Below are 18,218 nucleotides of genomic sequence, written 5' to 3'. Positions count from 1 at the left end.
GAATCTTTTATGCAGCTGGCTTCTTGTCTCCCCTTGTCGGAGCTTCACAATTTACACTTAATTGCAGCATTAATTATATATATATATATATATATATATATATATATACAGTATTGTAATTCGCAATTTGCACTTGATTGCAGCATATATATATATATATATATATATATAGTGTATATATAGTAATATGTATGTATGTGTATACACACACACACACACACACACACACATTCACATAAGATCCGGTTCCCTGAAATGATGGAAGATAAACACAGATGGGCAATAATGAGCCTGAGCTGGAGAGGAATGCGAGCTGACATGAAGCAAGCACTGTGAGGTGCTTTTCCTCCTTCTCTCCTTCTCTCCTTCTTCTTCTTGTTTTTCGGACAATCCTTGGAGCCAAAAAGACAAGAGCCTGCCCAACAAGAGCAGTTCCACGGAACGGATGACATTCAGCCTAAGGTTTGGAAAGTGCAAGAGAGGTGCTTTGGCGTAGTTATCATCACTTCTTTTATGGGGAAGCTCACATCAGCCAGTGGCAGCAGGAACATACTTCTTCTTCATCTGACTTATTTCTCAGCTGTTTAGTTTGTTTTTAACAGGGTACTTGTTTTCTGTCTCCACCTTTTAGGTCAATCTTCCAGGATGCCAGAGGAAAGTTCCCCACGGAAGACTCCCCAGAATGTCCCTTATCAGGACCTTCCTCACCTGGTCAATGCCGATGGGCAGCACCTCTTCTGCAGATACTGGAAGCCAGCCACCACACCAAGGTGAGGGAGAAACTTAAAGGGATGCATTTTGTCAGGGGGAAAGCAAGAATCGCACCATTGGTTCAGCTACACTTGGGGGGGGGGGGTTTCAAGCTATGTGGCCATGTTCTAGAAGAGTTTATTCCTGATGTTTCGCCAGCATCTGTGGTTGGCATCTTTATTATTATTATCATCATCATCATTATTATTATTATCTTGGAGCACAAACTGAAACACCAGGAATAAACTCTTCTAGAACATGGCCACATAGCTTGAAAAAAACACAAAAAATCTATGGCTTTTGACTTCACACTGGGTTTGTACTCTGTTGTTGTTGTGTGCCTTCAAGTCTTTCCCAACTTGTGGCAACACTGCCATGGGGTTTTCTTGGGAAGATTTGTTCAGAGGAGGTTTGCCATGGCCTTCCCTTGAGGCTGAGAGAGTGCGACTTGCCCAAGATTAGTCAGTGGGTTTCTGTGACTGGGCTGGGATTCAGACCTTGGTCTCCAGAGTCATAGTCCAACCCTCAAGACACTCCACCATGCTGGCTCATAGAGTGTGATATGTGTGGAATTATTTCTTGCCCTGAGGAACGTACAGTGTAAATGCTGTCAGCATTTGTGCTTGTGAATTCCCGTATGCTGAAATACTGCACAGTTGGGAAGGCCACCCCATGTAGTAGCATGTTGCAGCAACAACGAGGATTGGCTATTAATCATTCAGTCAGCCTCCTACTCAATCATAGGTCTTATTACTTGCATGAGTAAAGGCAACTTGCATGAGTAAGATTGGGAGGATTTGGACATTCCCTGTCTTTCTTTCTTTCTTTCTTTCTTTCTTTCTTCCCAGTGAAACTTAATGCCATGAGAAAAATCAGTGGATCTTGCATTTTAATATTTAAACTGCAGAGCTACATGAAGGTTTAGTTTACTTACTCCTCATTATTTTTAGAACCAGCAATCCAAAACTTGACAGCCCTGTTAAAATTGCCATAAATCCCAGTATAATGTCTAGGGTTTCGTTTCCACTTCATCTTCATTCGTAGCTGTATTTAGATAGCTCTCCTTCTTTAGGTTGGCTGTGGGGGTTCCATGGAATGCAGAACTCTGGAGATAAATTCAAATAATAGTCAGATTACCAAATAATCCACTGTTCGGGTAATCCCCTTTCATAATCCATCAAAATAATGGTTTTGCACTTCAATCTTGTGCTCCAAGAACAAATATTGTTCTTTAAATGAACATATCACATAGATTTTCTTCATTATTTCCATCTTTTCTTCCTTCTGTCTGCATTTGCTGGCTTGTTCAATACGCATACAAGTTCTAGCTGTGGAAGAGAATAACATGTAGGAAAAAGTGGAACTATTGTTCTACACTCTGTCATTTCTGTGAGCCAACCGGATAAGCTCTGTTTATTTTTATATTGCAAGGCAAGAAATCAATTTTGGAAAACGGTTACCCAAGGAACAGCTTTCCTGTCTCAGTGGATTTTGAAGCAGTCCAACTACAGTAGTTAAGAAGCTGTGCATGATGTGCTAAATGACTAGTGCCAAGTTCAATACAGGAACACAAAACTTCCATACTGAGTCAGATCAGTAGTCCATGTAGACCAGAACTTGTCTCTCCAAAAGCAGTGAAAGAAGAGCAGCAGCAACAAAGAAAATGGGAAATAATGAAGGTGATGTGACAGTGTGGGTGGAGAAGTATTGATATTTCCCTTTGACAATCCCCATCTCTCCCCAGAGAGGAAGTTCTTGCCAATAGCAACTGTGATGTACCCACTGTTGCAATTGCCAGGGCAATATCAGTCTTCTTGTTAACTGTGGAAGTTCTGTGGCTTCTTGGACTAAGCATATATAACAATTCCCCTCTCCACACCCCAAATTCAGCTGGCTGAGAGGCAGTATTTCAGGACATTCAAGAGCGCTCTGCCTTGCTGCTCCATAGAGGCAGGTTTTGGCTCCTCCAAATCTGTGCAGGGCTCTTTTTCTCTCTCTGAATGTGGATGTCCACACTGTACCCATAACCTGCTGGATTTGTTCTTTTGCTTTAAGAAAAGACAGTGTACCAGTGTCCAAGCACAGAGCAGAGCACAGTGGGGATTTTTGTTTCTGTTTTTATTTTGCTGCTTGCATTGGCAGGAGGAGCATCACATACAGTACTTAAAATGCTGGTATGTCGTGTGTAACTGGAAAGGAAACAGGCTGCAGTTACTTCTGAACAGGCATCTAGAGAGCTGTTGGCTTCAGGATGCTCATGATAACAGGTGTATTTTGTGTGCCCAGAACTTAGATGGCCAGTCCATGCTTACTCCTGTGTAATCCTATCCTTACTCGCATGAATAAGCTGGATATCGTGCAGTGCTGCTTCTTATTATATATGAGTAAGCATTAGGAAGGGGGATTTGTGAAAGAGTGCTCTGTGACAGAACGTGCTGCTCATGCATACTCTTTAGAAACCAGTCCTTATGAATAAGTGGATTTCTACCTGGACTGAGTGGGGGAGTGAGGCTTTTTTTCCTAAACTGAACAAATACCCCTCTCCATGTTTTGCACTTAGTGTGGTTATTGTGTACTGCTGGTTATTTGTAGAATAGATAAAGGCAGAGTGATTTTGTTTGGCAGTGTTGCTATTGTCATTGTCATCCCACCATCTGCACCATCAGCTTTCCAGGCATGCTGTCTAAATGTCTCCTTTTGCAATAAGTTGCAATGGATGATTGTTACGAGTTGCTGTGTTCGATATCTATGATGTTAAAGTCATTTGGTTCTCAGGAGAAAATGGCTCCAAATGAGTGTTTTTGTGTGGCTTTTGCTTCACAAATCTACTTGGTGCCTGTCCCAAATAGAGTAGACCCAATAAATCAATTACTGAATGTTAAGTCAAAGATATAGCTGTGGTAATCTGTAGAATCACCATGTAGAGAGATGTTGTAGCACCTTTGAGACTAATTGAAGGAAAGAAGTTGGCAGCATGAGCTTTCGTAGACTGAAGTCTACTTCAGCGCTTTATTCAAATCCCATGGATTCATTGGGTCTACTCTTGGGGGGTGGGGACTACATAGCTCAGTTTCCTTCTTCTGTGCTGAAGGCTGCTGGGGATTCCAAAGACTGGCTCTACCTGTGGTGACCCAGCCCTTTTCTCCACCAACCCCAGTGGGCACCAGCTGCCACTGGGCATTAACTGATCTTATGGCTGGTCACTCCAAATTTGAGCACTAATTTATCTACATGCTTAGGGATCCATTGGTTGGTGCATTCCTTTGAATGTAGGAGACAGTTAGTCTTGATGCTCTGTTGATCTGACTCGATGTGAAAGTTTTATGTTCCTCCTGGCTTTGGTTGTTTAGCCAGTGATGTAAGGCTTGTGAACCACAAGCATTGTTTGAAGATCCCCCAAAGCAATTCTTCAAAGTGTACTCTTTCCTGATTCTTTGAGATTTGCTTTCTTTACCTTAGCACATTGTTTCCCATATCATTCACTACAGAACAGTCCACTACTGGAATTTCATCTCCATTCAGGGCCTGTCTTAAGCTTACAACCTTTCACCTAAAAACCCAACCTGCTGAGCTCTCCTGCCCTGTTCTCTTCAGCATCTAACAAGCCATGCTCCATAATAGTACTTCCATTATAATTTCAGATACATTTCCTTAGCAGCTTGCGTGGGGGTTCTAGAAGTGAGGGATGTGCACATTTTAGAGGCTTTCCCCCTAAGGTCAGTAAAGAAACCTGCCAAGAGGGTACCTTTTTCAAGCACTTATCCTGGCCCTGCTGACTACATGATCTGCACAGGCTTTCTGGCAAGCCCAAAGGGGAAACGTCCCGGCACTGCTTGTAACAAGAATCCTGGCATCATGCTAAAGAATTCCTCTGCTGAACAAATTCAGTTATCAAAACAAGCTTCTTCTGTGAAACCAGCCTGTCACGTATTATAATGCTAATTAATCATTAACTGCCCACAGTGTTCTTCAGTGAGTTGCAGAATTGTGTTCGCTTTTCATGTTTAATTTCTTAGCAAATTAGTGGTGTTCACATGAGTCTTTGATCAAGAAATGAAAGGATGATAAAGCAGTGAAAGTTAGAACTTGGCACTTCATTCCTCTCGGTAGCTTGCCTTTTTAGAGCTCAGTACACACACACCAAGCGGTTAATTGAGAGCAAGATTGGCCTAGTTTTGTGACAACAAAGTAAACAGGATCAGTGCTGCTCACTTACAAGTGGCTGTTAAGTGTGTGCAGTCATTTATTTTTAGCCCCTGTTGTATTGTGGGTGTGAGTGTGAGAAGAAGATTGTAGGCCACTGAATAATAATTAGTAGACTACATCCAACTTCCACAGGACAGTCTTGAAAGACATGGATAAATGAAGAAAACATGTTTTTTCCCTGTCTTCCAAAGCATTGATTTCTCTGTTTCATCTTTAGAAGCATTAGTCTGTTTGCCTAATTTGTAGTGATTGACAATAATAATAGGCAGCAGCCTCAGGGCAGTTTTAAAGCTTTATTCATTAAATGGGGGGTGGGGTTCTAACATAGAAGAGAGTAGTTTATTTCAGGGATGGGAAATGTGTGGACTATATCTCCAGTAGTTTCACATTAGCTACTCTGGTTATGGCTGTTTGCAGGACTGCCAAGTGCTGTTTTATAGTGCTCCCTACACCCAACCCCTTCACTAGCCTGAAAGGGACCAGATGTCACATTTTGTTATTTCCAGTCATCCTAAAAGAGGGTGCCCACAACCCCAGCATAGCAAACCTCCAAATGAATACTTGGTAGAAAAAGGAAACCTGAACTCCTTTTCCCCTCAAGTATATATTTGCATTTGAAGGTTTGCTCTCTGTGTGGAGGGGGCACCCTCTTTGGGGGTGACTGGAAGTAACAAAATGTCACTTCTGGTCCCTTTCAGGCCAGTTTAAGGACTTGGGGGTAGGGACCTCCATAAAATAGCACTTGGCAGTCCTACAAACTTATTTCAGCATTTTCAAGGAGTTTGGGCTGAATAAAAAACTTTTTAAAAGTGCAAAATTAGTTGGAGGGGGTACCAGGACCTTTGAGGGGAGGTCAGAGCATCACTGAATGCTTAAAGGGCTGCAAGCAGGCTGCATGATTCTTCTCTTGCTCTAAAAGTGGCTAGTTTTCAGATATTTTTGTGTAGCATTTAAATATTTTATGCAATGGGTATTTTATACATATACCTTTCCATGTGAAGGAAAGCCACAAAATGTAAAGTTTATCAGCTTGACACATAGGCCTACACACTGAGGTATGTTACATTTGAGGACTTGCAAGTAACTGTCAGGTGCATAATGCAGACAGTTTTTCCAAAGCAGGTGCAGTTGGAATTTGCTCGCAGAATTCCAACTCCTGCTGTTCATGTTTTCTGACTAAACTATATAGAATAGTTCTGGTCAACTCATTAGGGAGCTTTTTTTTTCTTCCTGCATATTTAGGTTCTTTCAGAATTCAAAATATATAGATCAGGTAAACAAGGGCTGGCCTTCAACTGTTTGTAAACAGCGGATGCATTTCTATTGGCAAAGTAGACACACAGTGAAATTATGAGAAGAATCAGACTCCAAACCCATGCAGGTCATAATAAACCCTGCTTCCTAATTTTGGTTTCACTGTGCCTCAGCAGCACCCTCATTATGTTCAGGCAGTCAGACACAGCTCACAGATTTGCATTCTTTCCTCTGCAACATCAAAAAATACAACTTAAGGGTTTTCATCAGTGTCACATGGTATATTCAGCCCTTCTAGGTATATAGAAGCTTATCATCATCATCATCATCATTATTTCATTATATCCCATCTTTTCTCTGTTTGGGACTAAAGGTGACTTACAAGTTAAAACAAGTGTAGTTAAAAATTAACAGCACACAAAATTTAAAAAGCAATTATGCCATCTTAAAATTTGAAACCATTTAAAATAAATTAAAATAACAGCAACAGCTAGAGGTCCAGCACATTATACAAGGGCTGTTACACCTGAACAAAGGAATTCTCAGAGGCCTGCTGCAAACAAAAGTTTTTTACCTGTTTTCAGAAAGACAGTAAGGAGCTTATGAACAGTCTCTGGTGCCTCTGCTCTGCTTACCTCTTGGCTCAGTTAATATGGTCAATAAAGGTACACTTGAGAATTAGCAGAGTGATAAAGGAAAAGAGAGAGGAAAAGCTATTGCATTTCAGATCAAGCAGGTAGATGAAAACAGAAAAAGATTACTTATGTTGTGAAGAGGGTTTGGTTGAGTAATACCAGCGTGCATTCAGGATCACTCAGAAAATGAAAGGCAGGGGAGAGAAGGAAGAGGAAAGGAAGTGATATGCTGGATTTGAAATGGGTAAGCTCCAACAAAATATATATGTATATTTGTTTTTGTTCTTTATAATAACCCTGTATAACTGAGAATAAGGTTTAAAGGTAAAGGTCTCCCCTTTGACAGGACTGTCTAGTCGTGTCTGACTGTAGGGGTGGTGTTCATCTCCATTACTAAGCTGAAGAGCCAGCGTTGTCAAATACAATTCTGTGATTATGTGGCCAGCATGACTGTACAGATCACTGTTACCTTCCCACCAAAGTGGTACCTGTTTATCTACTTGCACTCTTACATGCTTTTGAACTGCTAGGTTGGCAGAAGCTGGGTGACGGGAGGTCACTCCGTCTTTCGGCACTTGGGTCTTGAACTGCCAACCTTACAGTTGTCAGAGTCAGCGTCTTCACCACCGAGCCACCAAGTCCACATATATAACTGAGAGACCACAAAGTCAAACTCAGGGCCATTTCTTCCTTGATTGAGTCTATGCACCTGTAATACAGTCTTCCTCTTTTCCTACTGCCTTCTACCTTTCCAAGCATTATTGTCTTGTCTTGAGAGTCGTGTCTTCTCATGATATGTCCAAAGTACACCAGTCTGCATTGAGTCATCTTGGCTTCTAGGGGGGAGATCATGCTTGATTTGCTCTTGGAGCATTTAATTTGTATAATATATTTATTTATTTACTCCATTTAGATCCCATTTTTGTCTCAAAACTAGGAATTCATAAGATGAAAAGCAGAAAGATAAAAACACAAGACGTTTATAATGTCAAAGCCTACGTAATTACAGAAATTATAATGCCGAAACATCACTGAATCAAGAGCAATTTGAAAGCATGTTGATGAAAAAAAAGGACAGCAGCCACATGTTAGAAGTCTCTTTCTCAGCAGCCAGCTATTTGCCAAAAGCCCACCTAAGCAAAAAGGTGTTTGCCTGCCAACAGAAGGACAACTGGGAGGAGGCCAGCCTAATCTCCCTTGAAAGGAGGTTCCACAGCCCTGAATTAGCCATGGAAAATCATCAAATGTAGGTTGCTGGAACCCAGACAAGGGCCTCCCCTGATGATATCAGAACCTAAGTAGGCTTGTATGGGAGAATATATGTATGTACACTGAATGCATGCACCTATACAGAATTGTGTTTCATGCAATAAGTCCCATTTGTCTCTGGCTGGCCAGTCTTGGATGTTTGCATTATTGTACCTTTGAAGTTCCACATCATTCCCCTGTCTCTATCCAGGCCATGCAACATAGAAAAAAGTTAAGTGATGAGAAATATGAGAAATACCAATTCACTTTTGAGAAAGTAATAACCAGTTTGTGGCTGTAATGTCCAATTTTTTCATGACAGAGATCATGAGATGTGTTGCTCAGTTATCTAAGCAAAGCATTTAAACTCTAGATGTGTTGCTTAGCTATCAAAGCAAAGCATTTAAACTGCATTTCTTCACTTGCATAAGCTGTTGAACTTGTTGGACTTGATTTGTGAGAAATACAGATAAATCCTTTTGAAATGCAAGCGTGTAGTCTGTTTTGTGACTAATATTGTATAATTTGTTTATCATAAGGAAACATACATTACAATTTATTTTAAAACACTAGTCAAATTTCTAGTAGTGAAATAAGCACTACTAAAAATACATTTAAACTACAGCTACACAGTGAAAAAACGGGAAGAGGAGATCATTTGGAAGATTAGATAATAATGAATTAAAGGCAGTAGTAAACTTGTTTTACATATCCCCCCCCCAGTCCATACACAGACAGGTACTGGTTTTCATCCTTAGTTAAATCTTATCCTCCTGGTAAAGTGCTTAATAGCGCTAATCCTCTCCCCACTTAAGAAGGAGTAAGCCCCACAGAACTCATAGTACCCGCTGGCACCCTCTCTACTTTCTTTTTGCAGACAAGCAGAGTCTTTCCCATTCCAACAGGCATTTGAAAAGTGGTTGTATAAGGCTTATCTTACACAATGAACTGGATATTGCCAGTTGTTGTACTGGGATACATATGTATGTATATGTGTGTGTACATGTGTTTTAATGATATAGTGGGCCTTTGGTATCCGCTGGAGTTTGGTTCCAGGACACCCTGTGGATACCAAATCCATGGATCTCAAGTCCCATTAAATACAATGGCCCGGAACATACAGGCCTTTGTGACACCCTCATCACGTGTTAGGCTCTGCAACCCTAGCATGTGATGAGGGCATAACAATGGTGGTGCCCGGTATACATGGGCACCGCCATTGTTACATAATCGCCGCATGGTGCTGCTCAGCACTTATGTAATGAGTGCACCAGTGGTGCACTTGTTACTCTACCGCCGCGGCTTGAGAAGAACCCGCTTTTTGCGGGTTCTTTTTCCGCCGGCAGGAAGTCGCATGGTTTGGCGGCTGTGGCTTCCCTCTGGTGGAAAAACAGGCACAAGGAGGCCGCCCTTTTGGGGCAGTCTGTCCCGCACCAATGGCATAGTAAAATGGTGTTCCTTATGTAAAAGGGTAAAATCAAGGGTTTCTTTTGCGAATTTATTTATCCCCTGGGGTTTGTTTCTAGGAATCCAACCCTCTGCCCATGGATACTAAAATCCATGGGTGCTCAAGCCCCATTAAATACAATGGCATAGAAAATGGTGTTCCTTAAATAAGATGGGGGGGTGGAAATCCAGGTTTGCTTTTTGGTGTGTGTGTGTGTGTGTGTGTGTGTGTGATATATATATATATATATATATATATATATATATACATACATATAATATTTTCAAGCCACAGATGGTTGAATTCAGAATCCATGGATACAGAGGGTCAACCTCATTATGTATATGCAAATATTCCAAAATCCAAAAAAAATATATCTGTAATCCAAAACACTTGTGGTCCCAAGCATTTCAGATAGGGGAGACTCAACCTATACAGTTCTTAGGAGTCCTTTGTGGCACAATGTTAATTGGATTTCAGAGGTGAAAGTGGTGGTGTCTGTGTCAGGTTTAACTATACTGTACTCAGAAAGCACATACTTTGTGAAATAAAGAATGCAGACCTGCAGCTGAGGAAGGACCAGCCAAGAGAAAATGAATGACTGATGTACAAAATTACTAAACAAGGTAATTTGTTGCTGAAGCCCACCTAGTGACTCTAAATATTACTTATACTTTTCATCAGGAAATAAATGCATGATGATGCTGATCATATGGTGGAAAGAAATATACATTTCAAAAATAGGCCATATGCCAAAAGAACTCATTTGTATTTTTGATTTCTTATAATACCTACCTAAATTAAATCCATTTATAGAAAAAAAATGCACTCTGTTGATATGTATAGATAGTGATGGTCAGATAAGGGGAAAGTTCCAGAGGAAAACAAATTACATTGTTTAGAGATAAGAATGATTGGTAACGTCTTTTGAGGAAAGTACCTGACCTTGCAAAATTAGAACTGGCTATATATCCTACATTTTTCCTGTGTTCTGAGGCTGCAAAATGTGGCCCTAAAACAGATGTAATTTGCTAGCCTGTCAGTGGTTTTAGTCTGTTCATGGATTGTAAAGAAAGATTTTATTAAAGTTTTCCCATTATTGTTCAGAGCCACTTCAGCAAGGTTTTAGACGTATCTTTCAAACTATATAGAGAGAGTTACTGTCTTCACTTTGCCAGGCTGAAGAAAAAAATAAATGTTGAGTAAGTACTCACTTGGCTAAAGAGAAATGTATTTCACTGACCTAGCAGCAAATCTGGAATACTTAAATTTATACCTCAGAACTTTGGGTTAGGTAGAGAGTCAGCATTATACATTAAGCAAGGCTATACATTTAAAAATACTTTTCATGGTAACCGAGCTGCTTTCCATCTTATTGAGAGTCTCCAGACCTGGAGGAAACTGGTGCAGAACTATTGTGCATGTTGTGATGTATAAGTAGTACATTCATGATAGAGCATATACCAGATTTCAGTAGATAATGTCTCTGTTTTGCGATTTTGTTATGAAAAGTTGCTCTCAAATGTGGGAAATTATATTATATAATTTGAATGATATAAATTGAGCTCAGTTCAAAGCAGATTAGATATGCCTGAGCGTTGTTACAATCAGTGGAATGTGGAGCCCCCTTTTGGAGATTATCGCACTGGAAATCCCCAACAGCACCCAAGAAGCCTGTCCTTGCTACTGTGGCTGCATGAGAAGAAATCTCAGGCCTGTCTGGTAATGTTCATAAAACAGTAGAACTAGAAGGGACAATAAGTACCTAATCCAGTTTCCTAATCCCAAACAGGATCACCTACCCAGTATATTCTCATATATATATTGTGCTTTGATTGTGTATTCCTGCATGGCAAGGAGTCGGACTGGGTGGTCCTTTTGGTCTCTTCCAACTCTATTTCTATGATACCCATTATCAGATTAGTCCATGCAGTCTTGATCACAGTATGCCATACACAGAAACAGGAGCATCACAAAACAAAAAAATTCAGAGCTCTTGTCTCAAATAGTAGCCATTTACTTGCCCCCATCAAGCCCACAAGTATGTACTTGAGCCATGTCCTACTGCAACAGTAGGCCAACCTCTGTGACATCACAGTGTCCTAGCAGAAAGGAGACAAAATAACATCACAAATGCAGATTTAGAATCTTATGCTTTCAGTATAAGGCTTTGTAGTGGAGGACTTGGAAGAGAATGTCACACAAGGAATAGAATGCATGTTTTACATGAAAGGGTCAGATAAGAATGAAAATAATGATTGGTAACAAAATCCATCAACTCCTGGCAGGGCTGGAAAAGCCTCTTTACCTGAAAATCTAGACAATCAGTACTACTACTGAGCAGTAGTCTAGCTCAGGGTCAGATCTTGTAAAGGTTACTTTTTGTGACTATTCTGTTATGGTGAAATTTCTTTTCCAAGATTTGATTTATATAAGGCAACATTCTATGTTCATACTGTACAGTCCAATTAATTATAATTTCTACAGTATGTGCAAAGGTACACATATACACTTCTTGTTATTTCAGTGTGACATGCATATACACTATAGGTTTGCCACTAATATTTTTGAGATGTTTGTGAACCTGCATGAACATGCCTGCACACACTTCCCACTGAAATTGCTAGGATGTGTATGTAAATAACTACAGATGTATAATTATTAGTAGTCATAATTATTATATTTACCATTCCACTCTCAGTGTAAAGAAGTTGTAGAGTGTAGCACAGGCAGATTTAAAATTAGTAATTCTCAGGACATTGAGACTTTTGCACAGTGCATTTTAATGTGTATTATAATTTCTCTACATTTGATAAAAAAAGAATGCCCATCAAGCAGAGCTCTTCCGTAAATGAACAACAGATTGAGGCTTAAGCTAGAATTGTTATTTTGGCTTTGCTGTAGGTGTGCATGTATGTTTTGGTTCAGCAATTGCCAGCTACACTACAAATGAGGTTTGATTTCCTTTTCTGTTTTTGTTTGGATACTGAAATGAATTTCAGTGTTCTCTGAGTTTTGATCACATATCTCAGGATTGTTTTTCCTTCTTACCATTGTTGGGTCCACCTAGGGCTGTCTTTTCATGGTCATGTTGTCGTAATTTTTCAGAGTAATTATGTATATATTTGTATATAAGTTGACCTCATGTATAAGTTGAGGGCAGGTTTGTGGGCCAAAATTATGCATTTTGATAGGACCTGTGGATAAGGTGAGGGTAAAGTTTAGGGCGTGTGACAAAAGATGTAAACGAAGCAAAGGAAAATTATGTCAAAAAGCTTACAAAATTCCAGCAGGCATAACTGTTTGTGCTCACTCTAAAGCAGTAGTTCCCAACCTGTGAGTCGGGACCCCTTTGGGGGTCGAATGACCCTTTCATGGGGGTCGCCTAAGACCATTGGAAAACACCTATTTAATTACATTTATGAAGTAGCAACGAAAATAATTCCATGGGTTTGGGTCACCACAACATGAGTAATTGTATTAAAGGGTCCCAGCATTAGGAAGGTTGGGAACCACTGCTCTAAAGGCTAGATCAATGAGGAGGGAATGATGGTCAATGGTGGCTGTGCTACATGTGTGGGAGGCAACTAGGTGTGAGTGGGAATTAGAAAAGGTGCACATGTCACAAAGGATGTGAGGGCAAGAGTTAAGGTACAGTATTGATTTCCATCAGAAAAAATATCCTCTTCTCTCAATAGATTGGTGAAAGATGAGAGCTTAGTCCATCCTGGGACAACCTAAAAGAAGCACTGACCCCCTGTAATCTCTTGGTACTCCTTTGAGGGGAAGTGCCAAAGAACCACCCCTGCCACTACTTTCCCACTCAGGAAGTCAGAAAGGCCAGAGGGGCAGGGCCATGGCTGAGAGAGTAAAGGGGGTTGTGGCATTCTAAGCTCTTTTGAGACAGACTAAGCTCTCACCTGTTGCCACTACTCAGAGTAGGGAATGTTGTGTTTTTTTTAAATAAGAGTTAAGGTACAGTGCTTCCATTGACCCATGGATAAGTGACCAGTAGATAAGTGTATAGGAAGCACTCCCCCCCCCCCCCCCCGAATCCAGTTCTGGGGGACCAAGAGAAAGCCTTCTCCTGCAGATCTTAGGGCTTTTGCAGGTTCATATGAGGAGATATGGTCTCTCAAATAGTCTGGACTAGGCATTTGTGGGTCCTCCAGTGCAATTCAATGGTAATCTTCTACCAGATGTTGAACATAGAGCTGCTCTGAAGCACCTCCCTCAGGTTAAAAAAAATTGTCCTTAATCCCAGCGAATGTGGACGGCCTCCTGTATACCATAGAGTTTATGCCATTTAGAATGCTGAAAACAAGGGTTTTGGTCAGGGAGGCCAGACACGTTTAATTTCACTGCCACATTTCCCTCCTCTTTCCCTCTTATTTCTGTTTTTATTCCCTCTCTTTCTTCCTTGTGAGTTGGTTAAAGGAGTGAAGATTTATAATCTATGAGTGGAAACAAAACAAAAGGTGTAAATGGAAGAAGTTAATTTTTTTCACTATAAGGTCATAGAAGGGGTGTAACACTACAGAACTATAAGTGAGGGGGAATTAAATGGAGGATTTTGTAGACTGAGTTTAGATGAAGAAGAAGCTACAACGGCTGGCTGCTGTTTACAGGCTGATATGTCTTTTTTTAAAAAAACACACTACCAATAAGTAGGAAAACTTAAGGAAATACGACCATGGTGATGACTTGGAGTAGTTATAAAACACTTGGCCTTACTCTGTCTGTTATGAACCCTCCTCTAAAGAAAGTGAAGGCTCAAACAAAAATTACTCAATTTTATACAAACAATAAATGTCAGGAGGTGGCTGAGAAGCAGCAACTCTCAGATACTAACACTGAGCTTAAAGGAGCTCTCTGTGACTAATAAAAATCAAAAAGAAGGCTCCAAACTAGCCAGATCAGCTGCTGAGTTGTCTCCTGCAAATAGCCTAGTAATTCAGTGGTTAATCCAGGCTAACCAAGTGGAGAGATTAATGTTAAACCAAATTTCAGAATTATCTTCAAATAATGGTAATAATGGAAATTGAAAACTGGTGTTAATTCAAAATACATTTTAATCAAACTACCCCAATCCCTTGGGAATCTTGTTACAAGAGGAGTGCAAAGTTCACCTTTGGAACATTTTAATTATCTTCGTCCTTGGTGTTCAGTAACATTGCAGATCTAGTGTATGTGGAGCATTTCAAGCAAGAGTAGTGCCCACATTATAAGACTGGAGACTTGCCAAGATGGTCAGGCCCCACCTGGCATATTGTGTCCAGTTATGGGCACCACAATTCAAAAAAGGACATTGAGAAACTGGAGCGTGTCCAAAGAAGGGTGACTAAAATGATGAAGGGTCTGGAAACCATGTCCTATGACGAACGACTTAGGGAGCTGGGAATGTTTAGCCTGGAGAAAAGAAGGTTAAGAGGTGATATGATAGCCCTGTTTAAATATTTGAAGGGATGTCATATTGAGGAGGGAGCAAGCTTGTTTTCTGCTGCTCCAGAGAACAGGACCTGGAACAATGGATGCAAGCTCCAGAAAAAGAGATTCCACCTCAACATTAGGAGGAACTTCCTGACAGTAAGGGCTGTTCGAAAGTGGAACAAACTCCTTCGGAGTGTGGTGGAGTCTACTTCTTTGGAGGTCTTTAAGCAGAGGCTGGATTGCCATCTGTCAGGGATGCTTTGATTGAGAGTTCCTGCATGGCAGGGTGTTGGACTGGATGGCCCTTGTGGTCTCTTCCAACTCTATGATTCTATGATTCTGTGGTATACAAACATAGAGAAGATCTGAAGGAGGATGATATATCAGTCTCAAGATTCTTTAAAAATGTAGCACCACCAGCACCATTGATTCCAAATGTAGTAGCACCCTCAAAAAGACCTCAAGGCAAAGTAATAAATCAAGATTTAGTTGACATTGACCCCACAGATGACAATCCTTATGACCTAGCTGAGCCAGAATCCAGGGAACTCAGGAATATTACAAATCTGAGAATCTTGGGTTTTGCACTTGATGAATTTGGAGAATGGCTTTTTTGACAATACTGAAAATAACTTTTTACACTCCTTCTTTGTCCTGCCTCAAGAGGCCCTGAATGAAATACTATCCAGACTTGACCTTTTATGTTTCTACTTGATAAGTATGAAGAAGGGGAAGAAAGATTCATGTAGGCAAAATCTGGTTTATTTGGCTCCTGATGCAGCTCATCAGGCATATACCATCACAAGTTGCAGCTATGGGTTGGGAAACCACCAATCCACCATCACCAGGTTTCTGTGGAAATAAATCCACTTTTTTACAAACATGAAATGAAAAGCACCTCTGAAGATTCTGTCTCCATGCTTCCCTCTGTTAAGGTAAGCATGGCTCCAACATCTGGCTGGCTTGAAATGAGAGCTAAAAGAGTGGGAACAGGGTTCTCTATACAAAGCAGTTGATACAGGAGCATTAATCTCCAATGTAAACAGATTGAATACATCTCTGGACACAATTGAACATGCAGCAGCTGTTGAATCTACAGAGTGGCTCAAGGGAAATGAAAACTGTCATGGAAAGTGCAATATTACATTAAAGACTACAGTAGACAATCAAGGATCTGGTAATACTGCTCAACATTTTAATTCCAACAAACTGGACCTATGTTCTTTGGGGCAATGGGAAGGCCCTGTTTTGAAGAGAAGCCCTCTAATACCAACTCATATTGGAGTAAAACAAGGCTGTGTTCTCCCCCCTGCTTTGTTCAATATTTATATTAATTCCTTGGTCAAGACACTTTCTGAAATAAATTCTTAACCACCTAAATTGGCAGGGAGATCTGTATGTCTTTTACTTTATGCAGATGATGCAGTACTTCTGTCACTGACATGAGTAGGTTTGAGACAGTTATTAAGAGCACTAGATGTCTATTGCAGTACTGAACAGATGGCAATTACTCATGAAAAATCTAAAGTTGTAGTTTTCAATCAGAAATAAAACCAACAGACATCTAATTGAACAGGTTAAATTTTATAAATATTTGGAAGTCATTTTTTCAAGCTGCTGGTCCCTGGCGAGCTCAAGTATCTTATGCTATAGCAAATGCACAGCGGAGTTATAACTTACTTGTCTCGGTTTTTTTACATGATGGGAGGCCAGCATGTACCATCAGCAATTCAAGTGTTTAATGCTAAGATCATACTGCAAATGCTATATGGAGGACAAGTGTGTGTGTTTAGCAATTTTACACCTCTAGAATCTATCCAAATAAATATTTGGAACAGCATTCTCAACCTCCTAAGCTGTGTGCCAAATATTCTCTTACAGTTAGAGACTGCTCAAATTTCTATTGAGTCTCAGATGTGGATATATAAGTTAAATTTTTGGCTTAAAATGTTATTCATACCTAAAGTTTTGCACACACACACCCCAGCAATAAATTTCAGTCGAGGTGGAAGAAGATAGTTGATGAGAAAGTGTTAAGTTTCGGATTTTCACAAAATGCCATTCTTGCTATGGGTATATAAAAGCTAACAAAATCATAAATCACCATATCTGGGATATCAAGTTGCAAAATCACATAAGTGCAGCTCCCATTTTTCCAGATGTTAAAGATCAACTTAACAAAACAGGAAAGCATTCACCTTGGCCAAATTTAATGTGCTTCGATATGCAATATTGAAGGGAAGATATAATAAAGTGCCATACTGTGAACGCATATGCCCTTGTGAGGCAGAGAATGTAGAAATCGTGGGATGTGTTTTATTGTATTGTGTTTTTTTATTGTGACCTTTGACATCATTTTATTAACCCAATTTACAGATTACACCAGAGAGATCCGATGTGTTTTACATTGATTACCTTTTGGCTGGCCAGTTTCCTGAGCCAAGGTAGCTAGTTTTTGTATGGCAGCACCAGCTTGTCGGCATAGGATGCTATTTTAATATTAATAGTGTTATCATGTTTCATTGTTTTTCTAAAATCATTGTAACACAAATATTTTCTGTATTTAATATTGTATTTTAGTGTATTGCATTGCATTTTATCTTTCCTGTTTTGTTCCCTTTCTACTGGTCATTGATCAAAATAAATATAATTCCATTTAGAAGAAATATACAGTTAGTCCTCGTTATCCACAGATTTTTTTATCCACAGATTGAATCATCCAAGGCTTGAAGATACTTTAAAAATATGCAAATTTTGATTTTGCTCTTTTATATAAAGGGCACCATATTACTACTATGCCATTATAATGCATGGGACTTGAGCATCCACGGATTTTGGTATGTAACATAAAAAGATAATTTTTGACCCTAGATACATGAACCTGAACCTAGATAGATTTATTTAGAAATCTCCGGAATTCAAAGAGACATGTTTCCTAATAAAGAGTTATAGTAAGATAAGTATGTGTGAAAATTACACATCTGTGGCTAGCCTAATATGTGTCTCATATTTTTGGGATTGCAGCTCAGATTGAGTAGACCAGATATGGGGCAACATAATATCTAGCATAAACAAAAATAAATGCCAAGTCAGATGCATCATTTAAAACCACATCACATTTACAATCACTTAGCAAGATGACTGTATCATATTTTGGTTGTTATTTTCAAAAATTATCATGTATAAGTGTACAAGCAGTCATGTGAACTAGAGAGGGCTGGATGGGTGTATCACGCTTAAGACCATGG

General features: G+C 39.9%; 1 protein-coding gene across 1 annotated transcript in view; it reads left to right on the top strand.

Annotated features, from left to right (window-relative positions):
* Positions 1-378: 378 nt before the first annotated feature.
* The window catches only part of MGLL (monoglyceride lipase), a 124,558-nt gene continuing 106,718 nt past the window's right edge, over positions 379-18,218 (top strand). Inside the window, exons 1-2 of the mRNA XM_089521408.1 lie at positions 379-482; positions 632-770. Of these exons, the coding sequence (XP_089377534.1) occupies positions 446-482; positions 632-770 (176 nt within the window). The 5' untranslated portion in view covers positions 379-445. The remainder of the gene's footprint in view (positions 483-631; positions 771-18,218) is intronic.

Source organism: Sceloporus occidentalis, unplaced genomic scaffold (genome assembly GCF_023333645.1).
Source record: "Sceloporus occidentalis isolate IW3139 unplaced genomic scaffold, rSceOcc1.0.p SCAF_1, whole genome shotgun sequence".
Lineage (NCBI taxonomy): Eukaryota > Metazoa > Chordata > Lepidosauria > Squamata > Phrynosomatidae > Sceloporus > Sceloporus occidentalis.
Note: the sequence above shows the minus strand (reverse complement) of the source record. Positions and strands in the feature narration are given on the sequence as shown.